General features: G+C 41.6%; 3 protein-coding genes across 4 annotated transcripts; 2 read left to right on the forward strand and 1 right to left on the reverse strand.

Moving 5' to 3' along the window:
• Positions 1-616: 616 nt before the first annotated feature.
• Positions 617-2,728, reverse strand: znf593 (zinc finger protein 593). 2 transcript variants are annotated; one of them, XM_069152371.1, is made up of 4 exons: positions 2,627-2,728; positions 2,148-2,363; positions 1,734-1,796; positions 617-1,611 (listed from the first exon to the last, which is right to left on the reverse strand). In XM_069152371.1, the coding sequence occupies exons 1-4, from the start codon at positions 2,635-2,637 to the stop codon at positions 1,485-1,487; spliced, it is 417 nt and encodes a 138-aa protein (XP_069008472.1). In that variant the 5' UTR covers positions 2,638-2,728; the 3' UTR covers positions 617-1,484. The 2 variants fall into 2 exon arrangements, with proteins under 2 accessions (XP_069008472.1, XP_069008473.1); XM_069152372.1 differs by having other exon boundaries at positions 2,468-2,686.
• Positions 2,729-3,393: 665 nt separating this feature from the next.
• Positions 3,394-17,681, forward strand: rlf (RLF zinc finger). Its single transcript, XM_069152369.1, has 8 exons — positions 3,394-3,584; positions 5,639-5,793; positions 8,478-8,559; positions 10,116-10,251; positions 10,382-10,584; positions 11,715-11,851; positions 12,033-12,174; positions 12,469-17,681. The coding sequence occupies exons 1-8, from the start codon at positions 3,405-3,407 to the stop codon at positions 17,140-17,142; spliced, it is 5,709 nt and encodes a 1,902-aa protein (XP_069008470.1). The 5' UTR covers positions 3,394-3,404; the 3' UTR covers positions 17,143-17,681.
• Positions 17,682-18,779: 1,098 nt separating this feature from the next.
• Positions 18,780-23,927, forward strand: zmpste24 (zinc metallopeptidase, STE24 homolog). Its single transcript, XM_069152373.1, has 9 exons — positions 18,780-19,194; positions 19,804-19,950; positions 20,254-20,457; positions 20,885-21,037; positions 21,154-21,295; positions 21,581-21,756; positions 22,004-22,108; positions 22,210-22,353; positions 22,445-23,927. The coding sequence occupies exons 1-9, from the start codon at positions 19,087-19,089 to the stop codon at positions 22,667-22,669; spliced, it is 1,404 nt and encodes a 467-aa protein (XP_069008474.1). The 5' UTR covers positions 18,780-19,086; the 3' UTR covers positions 22,670-23,927.
• The last annotated feature ends 568 nt before the right edge of the window (positions 23,928-24,495 follow it).

The following is a 24,495-nucleotide window of genomic DNA, read 5'->3' on the forward strand; positions in this document are numbered from 1 at the left end:
GACGTGGTTAAAATGCGTCAGTCTCCTTGGTTTTACGCACGGGAAAAAACCGGAAATATCTAGTTTGTGGATTCAAAATAAAAGTGCAAATATTTGCCCAAGCCTCGCTAGTTGACTTTACCACCCACTGAGCGACTTGGAAATATTAGGAAAGATGTCCAAAAAAATAATTATTCTCGTATTGTGCAAATATAGGCTTGTAATACCATTTATTTACCTGCTAACGCATTTATTTTGAAAGTAGTGACCGGAACTCTCAGCTTGCATTCCCTTCATCGTGGTACATGGACGTTGTAGGTACATTTAAAGGGGCAGGGTTGCCTTGTTCATGCGAGGAATGTCTGCTAACAAGCTTCAATTATATGTTTCTCTGCCAAGGGAATCATTATTTGCAATTTGTGCTTGCAGGAGACGTGAACACTGTTTATGCTCAACTACCCCTCAACGTTTTTATCACATGCCTGCAATGGGGTGATGTATTTACGAGTGGAAGAAACTTCCAATAAAAAACAACAACCCAGTGTGAATATCACACCATTATACATACAACTATATCTAATGCACAATGCACTAACTTTTAATATTAAGTATCAAAGGTTTGTTAATATGAAAGATATTCATCTGAATAGTAGTTTATTTGTGAAATAAAATGGAGTACAAGTTGAATCGTAAAGAACAAGCCACGTAAAATTGTGCAGACTTTGACAAAAACTTGAAAACATTTCAACTTTTTTTTTTTTTTTTTCTCTTTTCCTTTATTATTATTGTCGTGGTGAGTTCAAAGCAGACACGAAACATGGGAAGATAGACAAGAAGGGTTACCCAGCCATATCCAGAACAGACGTTATCTGAAGCATTCGGGCTCCAGAGATAATAATTTAATCAAACTCTGATGTTGTCAACACAGAGACACAAACCCAATGCCTCTTTAGTGGCCGGCGGAAATGAAGCCATTTCAGTGTGTGAGCCCTCGTTTCAAATCACAAACAACCTACTCTTAATACCTTTTAGGAGGTATGAAGAGGTAAATGTTAGCCTGGTTGCAGACCTCTTAATCACCCGTTTCCTCACTTCAAATGAATACAATAGAAATGATCAGGAAAAAGTCAGAAAAAGAAAAATCACATTTTACATGCAGAAATATATTTTTTCCATTTGTTTTTGTTTCTTACAGGTTGAGAATTACTGCTCTAATGTGAAATCTGACTGAATTCAATTCATCGTTTACCGTCATTCCACAGTTACTGTACTGTAACATGTTGCATTACATAACCCAGTATAAGGAAAGCTCTTCATCATTCTGCTGATCCAAATTAAGCAACCAGAGGTACACAGCTGGCTGAAGAACAAACATTGATTGTCACAAGAAGTATTTAGCAATACTTCTGGAATTCGTGACAATAATACAAAACAAAAGCATAATCCATAATAGGTAACGCTTCAGTTATTGAGTTAATCAGTCCGTGAGACAAAGTGGGCAGTTCTTAGTCCATGTCCTCTTCCAGTGGCTGCGTCTTCACTTCGACAGTCTTGTGAGGGATGTAGGAGCCCATCCCTGCTGCTCTCTCAGCCTCTGCCTGGGTGTAGGGCTCATCTCGCAGCTGTTTCAACCTGGATGGAGAAAGACAGACAAGCTATGAAACTCACAAGATCTCCTGACTTGGGATAAAGAATTGCGAGTCCAAATATGTGACTGAATATTCAATATCACAGCTGGGATAATAGTGTCTTACCGTCTTTTGTGCACTTTAGTTTTGAAGTGCTCTTTCAAGGAGTGCATGTCCACAAAATATCTCCTGCAAGACATGAGTTGTTGTTTTTTTGACATGGCATCATTTGTTTACTTGCAAAATTGCTGAATTTCTCTGGAAAAGTTCCAGCTCCTAAATTGTAAGAGAGGTCTTTCTTTTCTTTGTCTAATCTGATAGTAAATTCATATTCATATTTGCAGTTTCTGGAACTATAGGAGATTATAAACGGCAAGAGCTGGGACAGATTATCTTTAAACATTTCCATTTATTTCACTGGCTATCAAAAATTAGGAAATGGTTAATGGAGTTGGAGAAAAAAACAAAAAACATTTGCCCTCTTTGTGACTTCCTCAGACAACCATCAGCTGTGTCCAGGTAAATGGAAGAAACACTTACGCGCAGTGTAAGCAGTAGTGCTGTGCACATCCTGTCACGTCGTAGTCCACCTCCTGATGCAGCAGTTTGGCTGCAGTCTCGGGCTTCATGTCCGAGTGGATCTGGTCCAGGTCTTTGGTCCTGCGCTTTGTCTTCCACGTCTTCGCGATGTTCTTCTTCTTGTCACTCTTGTGGTTTCCAATTTGTTGGGACTTCCCCATGGTAGATCCTGCAAGACTTGGTGAAAACAACGTTTGTCGATTAGAGTTTTAATACTTTTCCTCGGGTTAACGACCGCATGGATCGGTCATTAAATAGCGCCTATTAAAGCCCACGTTTACCTTTTTTTTTTTTCCTCTTAAGATTGTTTTGCAATCGGGTCCTTTGAAACCAACTCAGCTATTTCGTCTCACTGCCACTAATTGAGATCTTACAGGATAAACAAAGTGGTAGATCTGCCTCTAAAATCCTTCGGAGATTTATTTTCAGACTTTGCTTACCTTCCGCACATGTAGCCGAGAGCTGTAACATGTATTTCCGGGTCAACAGAAGAGTGAAATGTTAATGTTCTCCTGCAGAGGGCGCCAAACACAAGGTAATAGAAAGCTAAGAGAAAATGGAGAAAATGAATATTAAACAATAATATTGACAATAAAACGGCGAGCAAACATACATTAAATTTGTATGAGATTTTGTCTATCTTTTTTTTTTTTTTTTACTGACCCAATTTCTCACTCACATAAATGTTGCACACATTAAGTAAAAACGGTCAATTTGATGTCAAAGTTTAATCATGTTTGCTCAAAATAAATTGGAATTTTTAGTTGCTTTACGGAGCTTTTCGTAACTTTCCAATTTCAAAGTCACCTCAACTGAGGCGTCACAAATAGTTATAGATTGCAATAAAATGACTAAATGAAACCTCTAACTGTAGTTGTTTAAAAGCTGTATATAAACTTAAAGATGAGACAGGAAAATAAGAGGAAGTTAAAAAAAAAAAAAGGACAATTTAAAAGATGTTCAAACAATCGAAACGATATATACAATATATATATATAAAAAAAAAATCAAGTTTATTAAGAATAACAGCAAGTTACCTGCAAATATAAATACAAACACACTACATGCCAGTTCTCCGAGTAACCCACTTTTTTCCACGGCTTGCTTTTTCAGAGCCGTTTCAGGTGAAAGTACAAAGCTTGACGCGTCTCAATATTCCGACCGCACTTGAAGGCGGCGTCGGGCTGCACTGCATACGCGCCGTGGCGGAGAGCGAAGATGGCGGAGAATAACGTCGAACCGGAGCACGAATGGAGCGACCGGGGCCTGGACACGGCCGAGGACACCCTGGTGGCGATGGAAACGCTGCTGGCCACGCTGAGAGCTTTCGAGGACGTACTGAGGCAGCAGGAAATATGCACCGCATCCTCCACGGAGTACTGCGACAACTTCTGCCAGGTAATGTGTACATGCAAAAACCTCGAAGCTACCCATTAGCCTCACGGCAGCTAAAGCTCACCCGGGATTGTTTTTTTTTTTTTTTTTTTTTTTTTTTTTTTTTTTTTCCTTCCTCTCGCAGCCCGCAAAGATAAATTTTAAAATGCGGACGGCTGCTCACCCGCCAGCTACGTTTTTTTTTTTGTTTTTTTGGGGTTTGGATTATATCCTTGGTAGCAATCGCACGGTGCCTATTTTATTTTTATTTATTTTTTTTAGGGGGGGGGGGGGCAGGAGAGGGGGGGGGGGGGCTCGTATTCGTAATAAATTTCACTGCAAAACAACAACTCACTAATTGCATTTGTAGCTCAGCGACGTGTTGCCTGGTTTTCTGGTTGGAAGTTATTACGGTTATCTCGTCTCACCTTTTTTTTTATTATTTTTTTTTAAATTATTATTATTATTATTGATATACCTCCTTTTAGCTTCGTCTAATATCGGCATCTGAACACACCAGCAAATGAAGGAAATCTGTAACAGATGTTTGCACGCACATGACATCGCCAGTGTGCATGTCGCGTATTCCTACATGTGTGTGGGGCGGGGCGGTATGTTTACCCACATTTACGAGCGACCACAATCCAGGTTATCCTTGCACCTGTCAAAACCTGTGCAGTACTTTTTGTGTGTGTGTTATACTCAAATTAATCAGCAATGCTCAGCTGTCATGTTGCATGTTTCCCTTTATGAACAACTGCAATCATAACAGAGAACAAATCTTAACACAACTATGCACTAATGTTAGGGGGGGGGGGGAAGCAAGGTTTCCACTTTCCAGAGTCCAGAGATGTAAAAACTTGTAACTAGTTGTCGTTTTTTTATTTATTTTTTTTATTTTAAAGTCCCGGGACAATTTCTTTCAATAATAGAAGAGCTTTCAGTGAAACTTGGTAACAGCCAGACGACTACAATTTCTGAACCGTCTCTCCCTGATAGTAGATCTGTACGAGTTCTTGCTGCTGTCCAAGGAGTTTGCTGCGGTTGATGAATCAACTGGTTGAGTAACAGAAATTTAATCTCCATCAATTTTGATAACAGATTCATGATTTTGTGTCATTATTGTTTAAATTAAAAAAGATGTCCAGCCATATGTGCATATGGGGCTGCACCTAAAACTGCTTGATAAAATAGTTTTTGTCCTAAAACACGTTTCCACTCTTGATTAACCAGTGTTTTTTTTTTAGTTTTTTTTTTAAGGTTAATATTGAAGACAAAAAAAAAAAATTGTGTGTGACTCTGTTTCATTCGGAAGTAGTCCAGATGTAATTAGCACACTGATTTAGGTCTCTGGGGTCAAGAGTTATTCGTGGCTCCTCGTGAGGGAGGTGCAGTATATTTAGACTGGGGAATTAATTCAGTACCTCTGTGGACACAAACACAAAACAGCACGGTTGTTGCTGTTTGGCAAATGAGACTCTTGGGATGTTAATAGTACTGAGATGGTTCAATGTCTGTGCTTGACACCTACATTCAGTTGACAGCATTTACTAAAAACAACCTTGTTCTCCGTGTAAGGTGAGGAATGAACGAGAGAGCGGACCTGTTTCATGTTTCGGTATTTTTGCGCGTTTCATCAGTGTTATTATTTGTGTTTTAGTATTGTTTGGTGAAATGAAAAGTGGGGATCTTGTCTCTTCGTGAAAGATTATGTATATAGGTGAAATCATTGTTTTAACTGTAAAAAATACCAATAAAGTGTTGTAAAAAGATATCATGGTATAGTACATGGGTCCTTCCTTGAGTCAGGTTTTCTAGTGCACATTTAGGATTGTCATGATGCACTTTCAAGTCCCCCCAGGCCCAATCAGGAGCACCCCACACCAGAAGGTGTCAGCTGGGATCAATCAGATATAAACTGGTATATCCCCCATGTGGGAAAAAAAAAACACCTGTTTATCCAGACAAATGTCTCCTGTCAGACCTGATGGCAGTTTCTGAACACATTTATGGTTGATCTTATCTCTATTTTCACATTTTATTGTTTCTATGTGTGTGTATGTGTGTGTGTTTTACAGGCACTGATGCACTATGCTGGGAGCAGGAACTCCATAGAGCATGGTCTGCCTCTGCTGGAGGTCTACTGCCTGTCCATAAACTGCTTTGCTGCAGCCCGATCCCACCTCACAGCAGAGTCGGACAGAGTGGCCCTTGTTTTGAAGAGACTAGCTTTGTGAGTACTGAGAAATATTTCTGTGAAAATACACATAATACGGGAGGTCTGTCAAAGAAACAAGAGTAATTTGAAATGTTCCCTGGTTCATGTGCTTATTTTAATTCAAGTGAGTTTATCTTGAGTGAACCCTCGGCAGTTTGTGTTAATGAACCCTTTTATTGGCCGCTACATGGATTTAAGGTGACGAGGTCAGCTTCTTCAGTTGTTTATTAAGTCAGTAATAGCCTCATACAAATTGCACTTTGCCTAAAGTAGCCCTAATTTCGGCATTTCCTCTGGACTGAAGCTACTTCACATATAAACAGCAGGTTTGTGCGCATTGGCAATCAGACTTGACAATTGAAGGCACCAACACTGGCTGTGTCTGTGTGGTTATTTCGTTGTTGTTTTTTTCCCGAGCTGCGATAATAACCGTCAATCACCAAAGGTGACTGCGCACAACCTGTTTGCGCTCCCTTTTCCATCAGCCAATTCTGGCGAGTCTCACTAAACCCTGTATCTCTGTTTCCATATGCCAGCTGATATGGCTTGATTCTAGAGGGCGTGTACGCGTGTCCACCGAGCTCTTGAGGCACTCGTGACCCCGGCTCTTTTCTCCGCTCTGTTATCTTTACGTGTCAAGTCTTTTTCTGCCCGACTCAATTTAAATTACAATTTCAATTTTTAGGTTTAATTTGTTACTTACTTTTGTCTGGCGCGGCATAAATATTTGTTTGTGTGTGCAATTAGAGAGAAGGCAAACGCGTACATAAACCGACAGAGGAAGGGAGAGCCAGGCTTTTGCTGCAAATGTATTCTTTTATGATCATAATATTAATTGATAGAAGGAAGCAAAATTCAGGTCAATCACAGACGACCCTGCTACGCAGCAGATGTTGTATTCATCACGGAGGTATCACTGCGCACCTTTCCTTTCTCGAACTGGTTCTTGATCGTTACTGCTGTGTAAATGTTGGATTTTCCCTCCACAAACCACTAATTCAGTATCTGTGAAGCACAATATGCAGTAATCCATACCATCTGGTTAAAATCATTTTTGAGGGGCTTTGACAGACAGAGAGCACCATTGTCCTCAAAACCCTTAAATGTAGTTTGCTGTTTGGTTGGGCGAGTCTCGCCTCGTGCTCATGATCTCTGTTGCCGTCCTTCCTGACTTAAATCTTAGCGAAACTATGTGGACGTCCAGTCACTGTTGATGGTACATGTCATCAATTAATGCAACGTTGCTTCTCTTGATCTTCCGTCCACCAGCGCCGACATCAGTGACAAAAGAAAGCCAAGGTTTTTGTTTTGTTTTGATGTGATCTCGAGAGCACCCCCGCGGCTAACCGGGCACCTCAAACAGCCTGTTGTTATTCCGTCGCTGGAAGAACAACAGATTTTGGAGCTGTGTCCCTGAGAGGAATGTTTTGAGGAATTTATTGCTTCAATTGACTTCATTAACGATCACCAGTGATTGGTTATTCACATGAAAAGGGTCGAATTTTCCTTTAAAAGGAAATTAACAGTCCAGATCGCCTCAGGAATTTCTTTTAATTTACGACCTGTTGCTTGTTATCTCGGGGTCACGTAGAGTGTGAAGGAGAGAGAAAGGGGGACAGTGTGTCTGTGCGCATGTGCATCAAGGAGGGAAAGAAGACTGCAGGTCATTGTGTTTTTAAATGTGATGATTGTCTGAACTGAAACATATTTTAGTTTGTTAAATGACTTCTCTGTCTGTGTTACTCGATGCTTATTGTGGTTTTTCTGGAGTAAACAGCCAATGAGTCTCTCGTATGGTTGTGAGGTTGGTGCCCTGCTGCTAGCGTATTGTCAAAACATCCGCCTCTACTGGCTTTCAAAGGGTTGGTTTCTTGTTTGGTTAATGTCTGTTTTGACACTTTTATCATGAAAGGCTATTTTGTCAGGTTGTGGGGGAGGTTTGTTTACAGCCACTGTTATCTCCCTTGTTTAATATAAGCTGCACGGTGTCCTCTACAGTTTTTTTTTTATCACCGGTAACAATTCCATATCAATTCCAAGTTAAATAACTCAATCTTAAAATAAATCCAGCTAAATGACACAGGCTCACACCGGCTGACAGCGAGCGGTTGTTACTCGGGATTAGATGTGATTCATGATGGACATTAAAGGGCTCATGCTGCAAATGACAACCAGTCTGAAGACATTTATTCAACATAATGACGTGATTTAAATAAAGTCGATCGGAGATTCATCTTCTCTCTTTCTGTTAATTGTTGAGCCAACACACTGCAGCTCTAATCAGAACGGTTGAGATCCGATCGCAGGTGAATGGAGTCGTTTCAGTGTTATCAGTCGGATATGTTTTTTTTTGTTTTTTACAACAAAATTTAACTGATAGATGTGAAACGTATTTGTACAAGAGCTTACCTCCAAAACATTTCACCACTGTTCATTTTGTTTTCAGATGAGCCTTCTTGCATGTTTCATATAGAAAAGGTGTAAAGCTGCTGCTTGTTAAACAGTGCAGAGCTACAGAAGGCTTTCCTCGGCCCTCAGGACAATTTCTGTTCACACGTATTAAAATTTCGGTGATATCGCAGTGCTAGAAAAGGAAGTGGGTAGTTTAAATTACATTGTGCAGACTTTGTACTCGAGTAGCTTCTGTTTTGCAGTTTGATGAGAGTTTAATGAAATCATCTTGTTTTTCTTTCTTGCAGGAGCTGTTTTGAACTGCTGCTGTCAGTGCCTGAGAATGAAATCCCATATGAAGCCTGGGTTCAATTCCACCACTCGGTTCAGGTAGAGGACCTTTTCAAGACACTGTTTTCTGTTTCAAAGAGGAAAAAGTACATTTTGGATGTCTTTAATCAATTTTACTACCCAAATAAATTCAGCTGTGTGTGAGAAAGTTTCTCTGTGTTGTTAAAGTCCTTGTGACAGTGAAGCCTGAGAAAAGATGCCTCAAATTGGTATCGACAGCAGTGCAGCAATGTTCATAACCAATAACTCTTGCAGTGGGTGTCGGTCGTGTTCCTCAATATGAAACGGATGCACTTTGCATAACGTACTTGCATCCTGTTGTCATCATGTACGTGGGCAGCGTCTCCCTATATGACATTGATTGCGAGGAATATGAATAACCAGATTAATTTTCTTGTAAATGTGATATTATTAATCTGCCATTACTAGCTGCACCTATGTTCCTTTTAGAAAATAAGTTTTAAGTTTCTGTATTGTTATGTGTGGACTTTACATTTCTTCGTCAAACCAAAATACAATGACATTGTCTCCTCCTCTCCCAATGTGCTAGCAAGGCTCATTTCTACTTCTGTTCTGGTACTTTTTCTTTCGTCTGTTCTTTAACGGATGACAATATCTTGCCTTTATTTCTTGTAATTTGTCCAAAAGACCGCACCCTCTTAAAAGTGTTTTCACACAGCAAACTAACCCAACCATTGTGCGGTTTGATCCGGACGGAAAGCACCTCTTTTGGTCGAACCAAACTGTGGTCCGACCCGTGATCCAGAGCGCCATTCACACCTGCCATATTGGTCCAAACCTAACTGTAAAGTCCAAAGGTCTAGACCAAACAAGGAACATGTGAAAGCACCCGAAAAAAAAAAAAAAAAATACAAATAAAAAAAAAAACCCGAGTCTGTATGCCTTTCATACATTCAACAATTTTGTTTCCCGATTATGATTTCACCCTCGTTGGGTGGCTCGTGTGGCTAAAGACTTCATTTCTTGTGGCTAATGTGCTTTCAAGTGTTTGCAGTACTTTCTGTTAAATTGGTTCAATATGTCCAAGTTGAGCAGAACCGATTTACTGGGAGGAGTAAGGGGAACTTGTTACCACACTGCAGTTTCAGTAGTATGTACAGTCGAATACAGTTATTTTTAAAAAGGCACTGTCATTTTGTTTGCTGAGAGATTTGTGCCCAGCTCAGTCACTACAGCGCATCAAGCACAGAGTTATATTTACTTTTATTGTTTTATATGGTTTGATGTCCTTTCAAATAAGAAAATGTTGATTTTTTTTTTTATTATTATTATTTATTTATTTTTTGTCAGCAAAGGAAAAGTAAATATAAAGCTTGTGCTGGGTTGTCATCAAGTTTCCTTTTCAGATATGAACAGCGGTGTTCAAAAGACAAATGTTTTGCTTTGTGTAGAGGGGATAAATGAATAAATTGAAGTCCGTTATTTGTGAAGATGTTATCACATGATAGAAAAAAGATGCAGCTCAATGTACGAGAGGGTTTGTTTTGTCAGTTTCAAATCTAATTTTCAAGAAGGTGCTGAACAAATAGTTTTATTGACTGTATTTAGATGTAACATGCTTGTGTTTGTTGCAGATTGCCCACGACACCTTGCTGCAGTTTGGAAGCACAGACCTTCAAGCTTTACTGCAGATCACAGGAGAAGGAGGGGCGTGGAGCAACCCGGTCTTAACTTCCCTCCTCACCGGCCAGGTCACCAACCCAGAGGAAGGTCAGGATCTACCTAACTACTTCATTTTTGCAGAAATTTTTATTTGGAAGTGATGGCACAAGATTATTGCGACCATGTCCCTTTTCTTGGTAGGTGATTACTCCCAATTTTGCTTGAATTCTGTTTTTAGTAAATGCGTACATCAACTTGGAGGGCGAGGGCTTCATGGAGATGCGGGTGAAACATCTGGAGAAGATGGGTGAATTGGCCAAGGCCGTGGTGTTGGCCAAAGCTTGCACTGAATGCAGCTTCATTTCCAATCAAGCTATGTTTCGTCAAACCTACGTGTCGCTGCTGTGTCACCTGCTGCCCAATGAAGAAGCCATAATGGAGGTATTACCAAACTTTGTTTTTTGTGAAACGGGCATGGGAAGACTTTGACTAAACTTTCACTTGATAGCATACTCTTTAGTTACTTCAAACATGTGTAACTTCTCTCGTTTTTGCCCGTCGAATTTTCTAAAAGTACTACTTTCTGAAATAACTTCGACAGCCAGGAAGGCTTCTACAAAAGCAGGTGATTATATAAAGTGTATGTATACACTTTAAAACACACCGTTTCCATAGTAGGAGACAGATGGTACTGACTGGATGTGTTGAAGGGCCACAGAAAGCCGGGGTGCCCCAGAGCTTTCAGAGTTCAAATAAGAACCACTTCTATTCTTAGTCTTTAGTAACACATACACACAGTCTCTCACGCACAGCATTTCTCTCTGTCCAGGCAATATATAATTTATATTAGCTGATAAATAAAAATGAGGACATATTTGCAAGTCATAAGCATTATAATAAATAGGAAAAAAATGTAACTATTTATAAAATATATGCGCCGTCTCCAAAAATAGAGCCTCAAATCCACATGCAAATTGAGCTTTCTGTTTGAAGACTCAAAAAAACCTTCAGCTTGTGCAAGATAGAAAATGTGTGCACTTAGTGCTCAGTGGCCTATTTTCAGTTCTGGATAAATAGCGTATATCGAGCTATATAGCTTTGGACCTTTCTACTTCAAGTAGAATGCACATTAACGCACAAGCATTCTTTCATTGCAATTATTTATTGCCTGGAATTTAATGTTGTTGTTTTTTTTTTTTTTTACCCCAGGCAACAAATATGTTGTGACTAATCTGCTGTTGGTCCTTTGCTTTTTAAGACAGGCATTTAATGTCTGTCAATGAGACAGTTGAAAATAGTATGGTCCCTGGCTCTAATCAAACAACAACAAACATGAGATGTGTCATAAAATGCGAGCTTGCTGGTGTGTCTTGGGTCTACGCTGATGACAAAATGTCCATCCACACATGCTTAATTCTTGTAGAGCAATTGTCCATCAAGTGGAACAAGTTCATATTCCACGAGAGGAGAGAATTATCAATCCATGTTTCCGTTATCTAAGCTATAAGAAGAGATGTGTCGTCGCTTGTATTGTTTTCTAAGCAGTCAGCGTTGTATTTATTCTCCGACAGATATCCAGACTGGACTGTAAGGATGTACTTGAGATCACATGTAATCTGGAGACGGAGGGGGAGGAGAATACAGCTTTCATCTTGTGCACAACTTTCCTGACCCAGCAGCTGCAGCAGCAGACTCTCTACTGCTCCTGGTGAGTAGTCTGCAGTCAAAGTTCAATGATTATTCTGAAACTGTTTGCAGCAATCAGTCCGGATGTTTAAATCTTAAATCTGCAATCAAATATGTATTTTATTTTATTTTTTATCTTGTTATTGTGGTCTGCGTAGACTCAAGTGCGATGTCTGGATTTTCTTGTCTCTTTCTATTGAAAGGGAGTTGACGCTATTGTGGAGTAAGCTTCAGAAGAGGCTTGAGCCCTCGCTGCTGTCCCTTTTGGAACGATGCCTTCAGCTTGGCGCCATTGCTAAAACGGTCAACCATTTGCTTTACCTGGTCCGTGTGATTCAGACAGAGGTGAGTCCAAACAGCTTTCCTGTCCACTTTTGAGACTATAGAGCTGAAGTTAATCATCTTGTAGTATTTTTAGCACAAGCAGCTTTAAATGCATTACCACATCCCTCTGTACTGGAGGAGGGCCGGCCGGCCCTGATTTGCATGCAAACAAGTACAGATTGTAATCAGGTGTGGCCAACAGAGACTCATATGTAGCGGAGTCTAAATTAGTTTCGATGGGAAGTGTAAAATTGGTTTTGTGTTGATTTTTCCGGCACTGTTTAATGGTAATATATTCCTCTTTTTTGTTTTCAGGCCGAGGAACTGGGGATCCCAGCCTCAGTAGAACTTAGTGTCAAAGCCCTTCAACTTCCAAAGCAGGACGACTCAGAACCACGGATCTCTGTCTGTAGGACAGTTTCCTGCCTCCTTCCAGACGACCTTGAAGTGTTACGTGCCTGCCAGCTCACAGAGTTCCTGCTCGGCCCCAGCCAGGAAGCTTTTGGCTGTCTTGAGGAGCTCAATCTACGCCCAGACCAAAAGTACGACCAGGAAAACGAGGTCATTCCCAACTCACTACGCTGTGAGTTGCTACTTGCACTGAAAGCATACTGGCCTTTCGACCCTGAATTCTGGGACTGGAAAACTCTGAGGTATCACTGCACCTCCCTTCTAGGGTTTAGGCCCGAGTCAGAAGGGGAAGAGGAAGACTCGGTAGATAAACAAGAGAGGGTTAAACAACATGAGCTACAGGCATTCACAATGAAAGTAGAATCTGAGCACCAAAATAGGATGAATGGAGATCTGGATGGTCATGAGCAGCAGGACAAAAAGCCGCCTACAAACCAAACCGAAATCAGAGGAGAATCTGAGGCAAAGAAACACAAGTTCTCCTGTCAGATTTGTAAGAGGTCAGTCACTGACACTCAGATCATTCACCACTCAAAAAGACACGCAGAGGAGAGGAGCCACCCCTGCCCTGTTTGCTTGGAAAAGTTCAAGAGCAGAAAGGAACTCGTTCCTCACTTGAAAAAACACATTCAAAGTGAAACGCATCTGTCAAAAAATAACATAAAGACGGAGAACGTAAAGAAAGAAGACGTGCAGAAACCGATAGATGACGACGACGACGTTGAACCAGGTGAGATCACCATTGACCCTTCCTTAATGCTCTATTACAAATCCACACACGATCCGGACGTGTTGCAGCACATCGTGCAACAAGCCAAAACTGTGAAAGAGAAGTGCGTGGACGATGACGAGCATGTGACATTCGATTACATCGACCAACACTTCAAATTGCAGAATCGGGATGAGTATCCGTGTCCGGGAACCGAATGCACTCGGACTTTTAAACATTCCAAGTACTTGTATGTCCACCTGAAGTCGGAGCACAAAGGTGACGAGAACGTGAAGTATTTTCATCAGATGAGAGACAAGCGGGAGAAGTGTGTCTTTTGTCGACGTCATTTTGTCTCCGCTTTCCATCACCGCAAACATAGAAGGGTTCACTACGGCGATCAGCCGTACTCGTGTGTGGTTATGGGTTGCGGCGCAATGTTTAGCACTTCCAACGAACTTGTCACACACAAGCAGACCCACGGCTATCAGCTCAACTACCAGTGTGAGCTCAAAGGCTGTTACGTCACTTACTCTGACTTGGGACAGATATATCACCACGAAGCACAGCATTTCAGAGACGCTGCATTTACCTGCTCTAGCGCTGAATGTAGAAAATACTACTTTTCCAAAAAGGAATTTGTAAAGCATTTATCTACACACAACATCGCTTTCTCGGAAGAGGATTTCGAGACTCAGAGGAAGGCGAAGCGGAAACGTTTTAAGGACGCTACTGAACCGACAGCCCGCCTTACTAAGTCAGTTGATTCGGAAGACACCGTCAATGGAGATCTCCTAAACTCTTCGTCGGCGAGTTGCGCCTCCTCTTTGCAAGAATCCGACAGTAAGGAGCCCAAAGCTACAATGACCTCGGTGGCTGTGTGTTTTGATGGAAGTAAGTTTACTTGTGGTTTCGAGAAGTGTGGCATGACTTTCTCCAGAGCCAGAGATGTTCAGAGACATCTGAAATGTGCTCACCCCGAACACCTTAAGCTGGAGAACAAAGAACACAAACACGACAAAGAGCAGGGCTCCAAGTCCAAAGGGATAAAGACTGAACCTGAGCCAGACAGTGAGGAAAAGGGGAAAAATGAGCCCTCGACTCCATTTCAAACGGGGGAAGCTGGCAACGACAAAAAAGCTCCCGCTCATCCCAAAACCAATGAAACGAGCTCTTTAAGCCTTCAAACAAAAAACGATGCTTTAAAAGAAATTCTTATTGGGCTGAGTAAACTGGACCTGAATTCCTCATCGCCTCACAGTTTGCCAAGCGAACCTCCTCAGTCCAACCCAGACTCGGATGCTTCACAACTGTCTCTTCATGAGGCAATAATGGCAAAGCCTCCTGTTGTGGTGCTTCAGAAGAGACCACATCTGTCCGAGGAAACGGTAAATGTCCAAACTGAAGAAGAGTCCGTAACGAATGAAGAAGGCAGTGTTGAGTCGTTGGCCACTCTGAAGCCATATATCTGTGAGATGAAAGGGTGTGGCTTCAGGACTGCTCAAAGTTACAGCTTACTGCGTCACTATAACACCAAACACGGCCGCACCGTTGAACAGGCCAAAAGGTTGACTTCTTTGAAAACCACCTCTTTCAAGCCTTACGTGTGCCAGATTTGTTCCAAGAGTCACAGAGAAAAGCACGTGCTGAAAGCCCACTATATGCAGATCCACAGCATGAGTCAGGCCTTTGTCGAAAAAATAAACTGCGCGACTGTGCGGTGCGAGGGAAGCAGAGAGCCCACGTCTCATACAACGCAAACATCGCCGCCGTTGACGAACCCCAGTATAAAAGTGAAGAAAGAGATCCCTACGTTGCAGTGCCAACAGGAGTCAAAAAACTTAACTAATATAAGTGAAAACAGACAGAGCTCCCCCAACCACTCCCTGTCTGAGGAGGAAGGAGAGGATGAAGCCGAGTGTAGAGAGGAAGACGGTGAGCAGAAGACGGAGGAGGGTGAGGATAAGACCACGCAACAGGTCCGAACGACAAGGCGTTTAGTAGCGAAAAGTAATCTGTGCTACATACTGGATAAGTTCAGCAAACCCTTTCATTGTGTGGCAAAAAACTGTGATGCTGCGTTTTCCACCCAGGGAGGCCTTGTGCGCCATCTGCAGTTGATACATCATTACAATCGCTCTCAGCTCCTGTTGGAAAAAGACTTCGATGTGCACCAAAGTCCAGAAGTTAGAAAAGAGCCTGCCAAGAAGAGGCCTTCCCCAAACTCGGACGAACCTCAGCCCCAGTACAAATGTCACTTTGCAAACTGCGGTGCCTCCTACCACCTTAAAAGTAGCCTAGTGCGTCACACTCGTGATTGCCACTCTCAACCACCTGAGCTAATAAGGTGTAAATACGACGGCTGCACAAAAGTCTTCAGTCATGACGAAGCGCTCAAAAAACATACACTTTATAGTCACTTTGAGTATTACGATTCACTGGTGGTACGTCTGCAAAGCACTCACAAAAAGTCAATTACTGGATGCCAAAAGAAGCTTATAGTCGCACCGCAGAGTCCTCCGAAAGAAGAGCCCGCTTCACCCACCGCACAGGCCGAGAGATCGAGCCCGGTGCCTGAAGTGGTGGCCCAGTCTGAAGAAATCTGTGACGAAGGTGCTGTAGAAAAAAAGGTGTCGGGAGAAAAAAAAAAAAGGGGGAAAAAAAACTCTGTCAAGCGTTATGTCTTTAGGTCTCATGAAGAAGCACTCCAGATGTGCCAAGACCGCTGCTTGCCTGTGACCTATCCGTGCATGGTTCAGGACTGCGATACTGTCGTCACGTACATGCGCAGCTTGTCCCGCCACTACCTGACGGTGCACCGCATGTGTCGAGAGTATCTCGCCAAGAACGAGCTCGTTTTCACGGCCGAGCAGCTCGAGGAACTGATTCAAAGGAAGTCGGCCAGGTCAACCGCTGCAGGGGCGTGTGCTCCTAACGGGGTTTTCAAAATGGAGTACGAGGCGGAGCTGGAAAACACAGAGGGGGGGCTGCCTGCGCCCATGAGCCTGCACTCCATCAAGGTGGAACCACAGGACGAAGACGATCACGATCCGCTGGGGTTCCCAGAGGAGAAAGAGGAGGAGCTGCCACCCGTTGAGAGAAACGGGGTCCTCGTCGGTGCAGATGAGGTGCTTTACGGTGAGGCGAGCACCGGTGGGCACACCGAGGACGCAGCTGTGGGAACACAGAATAGTCCCAAACAGGAGGAGAGATTAAGCCTGGATAAAATCAAACCCCTTCTTCGCCCGCTCACTGTCGACCTCTCACCCCCTTGTTCACTGCGCTTTACTACTGAAGAGGGCTTCCAAGACGTGTCAAGCATCAAGGATGGTGCGAAAATATTAAACGGGTCAGCTTCGTTGCTTACTCCCCCCATTCGCCAGCCGCTGAAGCGCAAAAATGAACTGTCTGAACAGCCTTTAAACTTAAAAGACCCTCAGCCTTGTAGCCCTTCTCCACGGGCCTACGACATCGCCGGCTACCACCCAATGGGCTTCGAGTCGTCGTTCCTCAAGTTCATACAAGACGCATCCCCAAAAGACAAAAACTCTGCAGCGGTGAAACGGCGCGACGCTTTCAGACACAGCTGCTCCGTCAAGGAGAACAACCAGCTGGGAATCTCGCACAACCGCAGCAAACGCACTCATTCCCCACTGCTGAAGCCCCACGCTATGGCTGGGGATTTCACATCGGTCCAAAACTTGAAGTCCATCCTGGACAAAGCCCTGGCTGGTTGTGGGGACCTGGCCATTAAGCAGCTTCAGTACCTCAGACCCGTAGTGGTCCTGGGGAGACCCGTGTGCACCACCACCCTGCCTGACCTCTTCCCATCAGACACCAACAGCAGCAACCTGCTTCTTGGAAGTTAGTTTAACAAAGAACTGTCTCAACATGGCTGCGGCATTTAACTTTGTATTGTCACAATCTATGTATGCGTATTTTTTTATTTCACTCCCAACATCGAGGGTGTTAAGTTTTTTGCTGTTTTTTGGGGTTTTTTTTAAGTTGCCAAACTGAAGAGTTGTAGAAATAAGCTTGTATCTATCTTACGCTAAACAGTGCACAACAGGTCCAGTTTGATTGTTGTTGGTTTTTTTTTTTTTATTATGAAATTATTCAGATAACCCCTGTTATGTTAATCATGATCACACGTGTATATATTTCGCTCTCCCAGGATAAATGTACAGCTTTTCAGATTGTTAGAAATGGTCAGTAGCGTATTGCAAGGCCTTTTCACTTTTGTGAAAATGTGACTAAAGATATTTCCTTACCACAAAGTTCTCGAGGAAGATGTTTGGTCATTTTTTCCACCTCAGTTTATAATAAATCAGTGTTGGGATGCAGTGGACAGATGTGGATAGACATGTATGTAACACTTTCTAATAAAACAAATAAATGTGGAAATTAATACAGAGCCTTTACTTTCCAAACTAAATGGAATTCTAGAAGCTGCGTGATAAATAAGACCCAACTCCGTACATTGAAAGTGTCTTGTGTAATGTGACTATTTAAGTTAATGGTACAAAATAACTGGATAATATGTTAAAGAAAAATGGGCCTTTTTTTTTTTTTTTTGTTAGTTTAAAAACAATTTTTTTTAAGTGATCATCATGACTATTAGTTTAGCGTGACTTTTTCATAATTCATCTCAGATGGCAGTTTTTATATTTATAATGGCCTTTTAATTATGTAGTCAAGTCTGAATTATCAGCCTGCAAAGTGGCTTCCTGCTTTTGGCTCCAAAGGTCCCTGAAGTCCAAAGAGCCCACAGAGCAATGTGCAGCAATTATTTTGCAGTTATTTATCCAACTACGTTTTGAAATACGGGAATACTCGTCACTGAAGCACAATATCACACGCAAATATGGGCTTTCGGATGTGTCTCACTGGAAGAGGTTCTGCCAGAATCTAGTTTTAATATGTTTCATTAGTTCATTTATTGTGTTTGATTTAAGTAAAGGATCCGGATACTTCTTCCACCAATGATTTGCTGTAAATTCTCATAATTAAATACAAAACAACAGACCCAGTGCTCATTTGCACACTTATTATTTGTTTGTAGTTTCCTAGTTATTCTGTAGAAATTGAGGTGTGGCCATAATCCGTATATAAAACAGACAAGTTTCTTGCGCCCTCTGCGGGCCTAAATCTTTGTTTTAGTAATGGCCACTGCGCTTTATCATAGTTACTTTAATAGATGTTGATTGCGTTCAAATTTTCTTAAAAGTGAACGTTGAGTCTTCGGAGGAAGACGAAGAATTAAACCGCAAAAACATGTTTTCATCTTTGCATCAGTTCCTACAATCTGTGTTGTTGTTGTTGTTTTTTTAAATGATAGGTGCTTCAAACTACTTCAATCTTCAAGCAACTGCGTAAACTACATTTTGCACTTGACCTTGTTTGGTATGTTACCTCGACGTATTTGTTTGTACGATTCCAACTCGGCGAGGTCGTCAAAAATGGATAATAAACCAGCGCGGAACCAAGTTACAGTCGCCGTTTCCGGGGGGGTGCAGAATTCGTTGACACGGTTCGCCGACAGGCTTTTTCTTCTCGCATGAATGGGATGATACTAACTGTAAAAGCCTTGAATTGGGGAATGGAAACCGATAGCAGATATTAACTCTTGTTTCTTTTTTTTTTCTTTTCTTTTTTTTTTTCGTCTGGTATCCGTCGATTTGATGCGGGAGCGGTTTGTTCACGATTCAAGTTTAAAGAGTTGTCTCGTCTTTGCGCGTCGAGCGGAAGCTAAAAGTTAACCGCTGGCCTAAAACTACCAGTCCGCTGACAACACGGCTAAAAACGGAGCAAAGATGGTCGAAAGTATTTTTGACCTCCCGGTGGAAAAGCAGATATTTTACGCTGTTTTAGGATTTTCGTGGACGGTGTACCTTTGGGAGGCGTACCTTTCTTACAGACAGGTAAGTCCGTCGTGTTGCAGTGTCAAAACTCCGCTGGCTGTTTTAATAGAAATTAAACAAAAACAAAAAAAAAACGAAATCATTGAAAGGAAACTCGAAACGTGTGATTCCGTGGACCTGCTGTGATTTGTGATCTTTTAATGTCGTCTGAATTAGACCCGGCGTGTCGTGGACAGGTCTTTCAAACCGGAGCTAAATTAAACCGAAATCATTTAACGGAACAAAGCCGACCAGTTGTTTATATACGGAGCCAAAAAAATTGGCACGTTTGAAACGTGAAAACACGTTAAATCCTTTTTTTTTTTTTTTTTTTTAACCAACTTTGGAAAAGTAAATGACAATTTAGGGCTTTGTTATAAAGCTTACTTATAATTTAATCAAATCGTATAGCTACAATACTTTTCATACACAACGTGTTGTATCTGCAGTGCATTTATTTTTGTTGCATAAAGTGCTATCTTGGAGAAGTGTTTGACACATTTGTTGGGTGACATTTGACACCGTTTGAATCAAACAGTCTCTTAATACATGTCAAATATGTGCATTTTCATCAGTCATGGATTCACTTTTAACGTGCTCATCTCTCTCTCTCCCCACAACCCCCCGCAGAGGAGGATATATAGATCAACTACTCATGTACCACAGGAGCTGGGCAGGATCATGGATTCTGACACATTTGAGAAGTCCCGTCTTTATCAGCTGGATAAAAGCAACTTCAGCTTTTGGTCTGGACTCTATTCTGAGAGCGAAGGAACGGTAAGACAACTCGTGAATATAAAAGGTGTTGATTTTCTTAATGTAAATTTTAAAAAAAAGTATCGGCGTTCGCAGTAAGTCTCGTGAATGAGTAAATGTTATTGTGAAAATTGGGACACTGGTGTCAAAATGTCTTTGCTGAACTTGTGGCTTTTTAAAGGGACTTGGGGCGGGTACATGTAATTGTTATTCCATAATTCCAGGAGTTTATTTTTTTTTTTTTACCACAAATACTTGGTTTAACACAGTCAGTTTCATTCTGTATATTTATGACACACGTTAAAATGTTATTTACCTTTTTAGTTGATCCTGCTGCTGGGTGGAATCCCTTTTCTGTGGGACGTCGCCGGCTCTGCGACGGCTCGCTTGGGATTCCGTCCAGAATACGAGATCACCCAGTCCCTCGTGTTTCTGACGCTGGCCACCCTGTTCAGTGCTTTAACTGGACTTCCCTGGAGCCTGTACAACACATTCGTCATTGAGGAGAAGCACGGCTTCAATCAGCAGGTACACTGGCTCTTCTTCTTCTTCAGGTGTATTATTAAACTATGATTATCCTTTATACAATAATCGTGGCATATGATGAACATAAAAAAAGACAATTAAGTCATTAATCACAATTATTTGTACGATAGTTAATCGTCAACTATGATTGACCGAATGTGAAAGCCCCAATGATGATTACAGTGGATTACAACCAGCGTTAATTAAAGTGTCACACGATCACCCTCTGACAGGCTCGACAGCTGTCGTGGAAGAAGTATGGTTTGTAAAATTCTTGCCAAAACACATCGGAAGTCTACGGGCATTACTGGACACTCACAACTATCACTAATTAAAGTCTTAAACTACTGTTGGTCACACATCATGACGGGTCTCTCTCTCTCTCTGTGTGTTGCCTTCTATCTGTATCAACGTCTGGCCTACCTCTCAGACGTTGGGGTTCTTCTTCAAAGATGCTGTGAAGAAGTTTGCGGTGACCCAGTGTATCCTGCTGCCCGTCACCTCGCTGCTCCTGTACATCATCAAGATTGGTGGAGACTACTTCTTCATCTACGCTTGGCTCTTCACCCTGGCTGTTTCTCTGGTTCGTGCTGCATTCATCTCGCTCTTGTGAGAATTACGTCGGTTATTGCTGATTATCTGGTATTTTAAGTTCATCATTACATGCCCTCTTTTTCTTTTTTTCCCCTATGTTCTTAGGTACTTGTAACCATCTATGCTGATTACATTGCTCCCCTGTTTGACAAGTTCACCCCGTTGCCAGAAGGAGAGTTAAAGACAGAGATTGAGGCTATGGCCAAGAGTATAAGCTTCCCCCTCACTAAAGTCTATGTAGTTGAAGGTAAGGCCTGCAAGGCTCCATTTAACCATCAATGTTTTGTGTTCATGTTTACACTCAGTTTCAAGTTGATTGAAATTTGGTTTCAAGCCTGTAAATTCTATTGAAAATTATTCTTTTCAAATTCAACTTTTCAATGCATTTATTCAATTGTACAAATTCAAATTATGTGATTCAAATGTTTAATGCTTAAAGTTGAGTTATTCAAATATAAATGATTCAAATAAAAATGTTCTGCCCACATTTTCACCGCTCCTTTGTTGTCTTGAATGTTTCCCATATTTCCAGGCTCCAAGCGTTCGTCACACAGCAATGCGTACTTCTATGGGTTCTTCAAGAACAAACGCATTGTGCTGTTTGACACTCTGTTGGAAGACTACTCGCCTCTCAACAAGGCTGGAGAGCCACAGCCCGAGCAGCCGGAGAGTGACGAGGCGTCCAGCGAGTCAAAAGCCAAGCCCAAGGTTGCTAAGCCATATATTTAGCTCTTATTGCACTTTCAATGGTTTCAAAGTTTTTGAAAGCGGCCCGTAGGTGGGAAGACATCAAGCAACGTTCTATTAAAAGTGCCTCACAGTGAGGGAAGTCTTAAGTATCTCGCCCCAAAGGTACACGAGGCTATTAGCATTCAAACTGGATGTCTTGGGCGACTGTAGATGATTGATTTTGAATTGTTTGATTCAGCAGCATTATTGTCTTGAATCCTCTCAGAACAAGAAACAAGGATGCAACAACCCAGAGATCCTTGCAGTCTTGGGTCATGAGCTTGGCCACTGGAAGCTTGGCCACACTGTAAAGAACATCGTCATCAGTCAGGTGACCGAGTGGCCCTGTGACCGTCTTGATATTTTTCGAAACAAACAAATTATTATATCTACTTGAGTTAATATGTAACGTGCTGACTTTTCTCTCTGCAGATGAATTCCTTCCTGTGCTTCTCCCTATTTGCTGTTCTGATTGGACGTAAGGAGCTGTTCGTAGCTTTTGGCTTCATCGACAGCCAACCCACATTAATAGGCTTGATGATTATCTTCCAGTTCATCTTTTCTCCTTACAATGAGGTGATTACGAGCACCGAACACTGAATCATTAAATTGCATTGTTTGGAGTTGGTTAGATATTTCCCTTCTCTCTCTCTCTCCCCCTTTACAGCTGCTGTCCTTCTGTCTGACAGTCCTGAGTCGCAGGTTTGAGTTCCAGGCAGATGCCTTTGCTCGCGCTATGGGCAAAGCCTCAGCGCTCTACTCTGCCCTCACCAAACTCAACAAGGACAACCTGGGCTTCCCCGTGGCCGACTGGCTGTTCTCCATGTGGCACTATTCCCACCCTCCTCTCCTCGAGCGCCTCAGAGCGCTGGGCAACGACAAGCAAGACTGACAGGGCCGGAAGGAGGAGCGGCCATCGCTGCCTCCTCCGAAAGGCCTCCGCAGACCGCTCCTGGCCCTGTGATGCACCCTGCTCGTTTTTCTTCTATCTGCCCCCAACTCCCCATCTAGTTATATCTTATTTTAGCTTCTTTCTCACTTGCCATACATTCTATTTTGTTCCCTTTGAAATGTTGTTTTAAACAAAACCAAAACATATCAGCACAGGGCAGCCTAAAGCTTGAAAGCCTGTACTGTCTCTCTCCCTCTAGAGACACCCGTTACACACTTGCTAAGAGCAATACATCTGGACAATGTGTGTTGTAAAACAGCTATTGGCAAAGGTCAGATTTTGCAGATTGACCTGATAGTTTTGTTTTAGAAATTATTTTATTTCTGCACAATTTACTTTTGATTTTGTTCTTTTGTCTTTTCTCTAAAAGTAAAAGTAACAAAGATAATTTACAAAAACATTTTGGGACTATATACTTTACTGTTGTGATGCAGACTTGGCATCCAACTAGTAAATGCATTGGAATCATTTCTAATCAATATCAAGTTGTTAGTTCTACAGTATGTTGTGAATTTTATTGGTTGAGCATTAAAAAAAAACAAAAAAAAAAACAAAAAAAAACAGCTGTACTTGTGTCAATGCTTTTTATGGACACACAGGCCAGGATTGGATTTGTCCCTCAAGTGCAACAGTTGCTTCTTTAGCAATACTTTTAGTCATCAATTAATGTAGTCACCAACTTCAAATCAAAATTTTGTTAGAGGACCTCTATCGATGCTTTATCACATTGACAAAATGTGAGTGCCTCTAATTTTCCCTGTTTTTGTTCTGAAGGCGGACACATTGTCTACAGAGCAGTGCAGAAAATTTCAGTTAAAGTTGTGATTTTTATTTTCTACCTGCAACGGGAGAATCTTATTTTCTGTTTTCTAAAGCACTTGCTTGCCGTCATGGGTCCAACCATACCTGTATATATGTAACTTTGGTAATTAGAGTAATAGTGTATGAAGTGAATTGTGAAAAATGTTGAATGTGATTTCAAATTTTAAGTTGACACAATGTTTCTTAGTTTCTTCTCTTGATTTTGGGGAGGTGTTGCCTGGCAAGCAAAGTATTTATGGAGGACTTGGGGGGGGGGGGGGGTATGAGAGGGTGTCTGCCTGGTTCTTTTGACCACATGAGCCTGAGTTTGGTTTGTTCGAAGAGGGTACTGTATGCTTTCTGTGCCGCGTTGAATAAAACTCTTCAAAGCATTTATCTTATTTTGGTGGTTTTACTTTTTTCGGTTTAAATGAAATTGTGCTTCCAATTTTATACACAGGAGTCATGACAGCAAGGCTGCATCTTTGCATGGGTTTCGCTGCGTGGATTTCTAATAATACACCGTCACAAGTTCAGTGTAATGCCCCGATGATTTAGTAACTAGTTTTATTAATATATAATATATTATTTTCTTATGTATGTGTTGTCATTAATCAGCTGTAGTTTGTTTTAATAGTTGAACTGTTACACAATATTTTAATTATATATATGTATGTGTATATATATATATATATATGTATGTGTATAAAACATACGTAGCAGAACATATCTCTTTGCATTTACGCTATTTGGCTAAAAAAAATATAGTTATATGTGCAGGAATTAAAAATGTAAAAATAAATGAATCGTCCGATATCAACATTGGGTCAGCAGCTACGTAACGAACGTAAGTATCACGTTGCCCATTTTTGAGACTGCACCATTAAGGAAATGGCGCACGGGATTTTTTATTTCCCCCCCCTAAAAAAACAACTAAATTCCATCATCTGTTACGCATTTTAAAT

The sequence above is a fragment of the Embiotoca jacksoni genome, unplaced genomic scaffold (genome assembly GCF_022577435.1).
Source record: "Embiotoca jacksoni isolate LCO1_2020_lvr unplaced genomic scaffold, fEmbJac1.0.p SCAF_18, whole genome shotgun sequence".
NCBI lineage: Eukaryota > Metazoa > Chordata > Actinopteri > Embiotocidae > Embiotoca > Embiotoca jacksoni.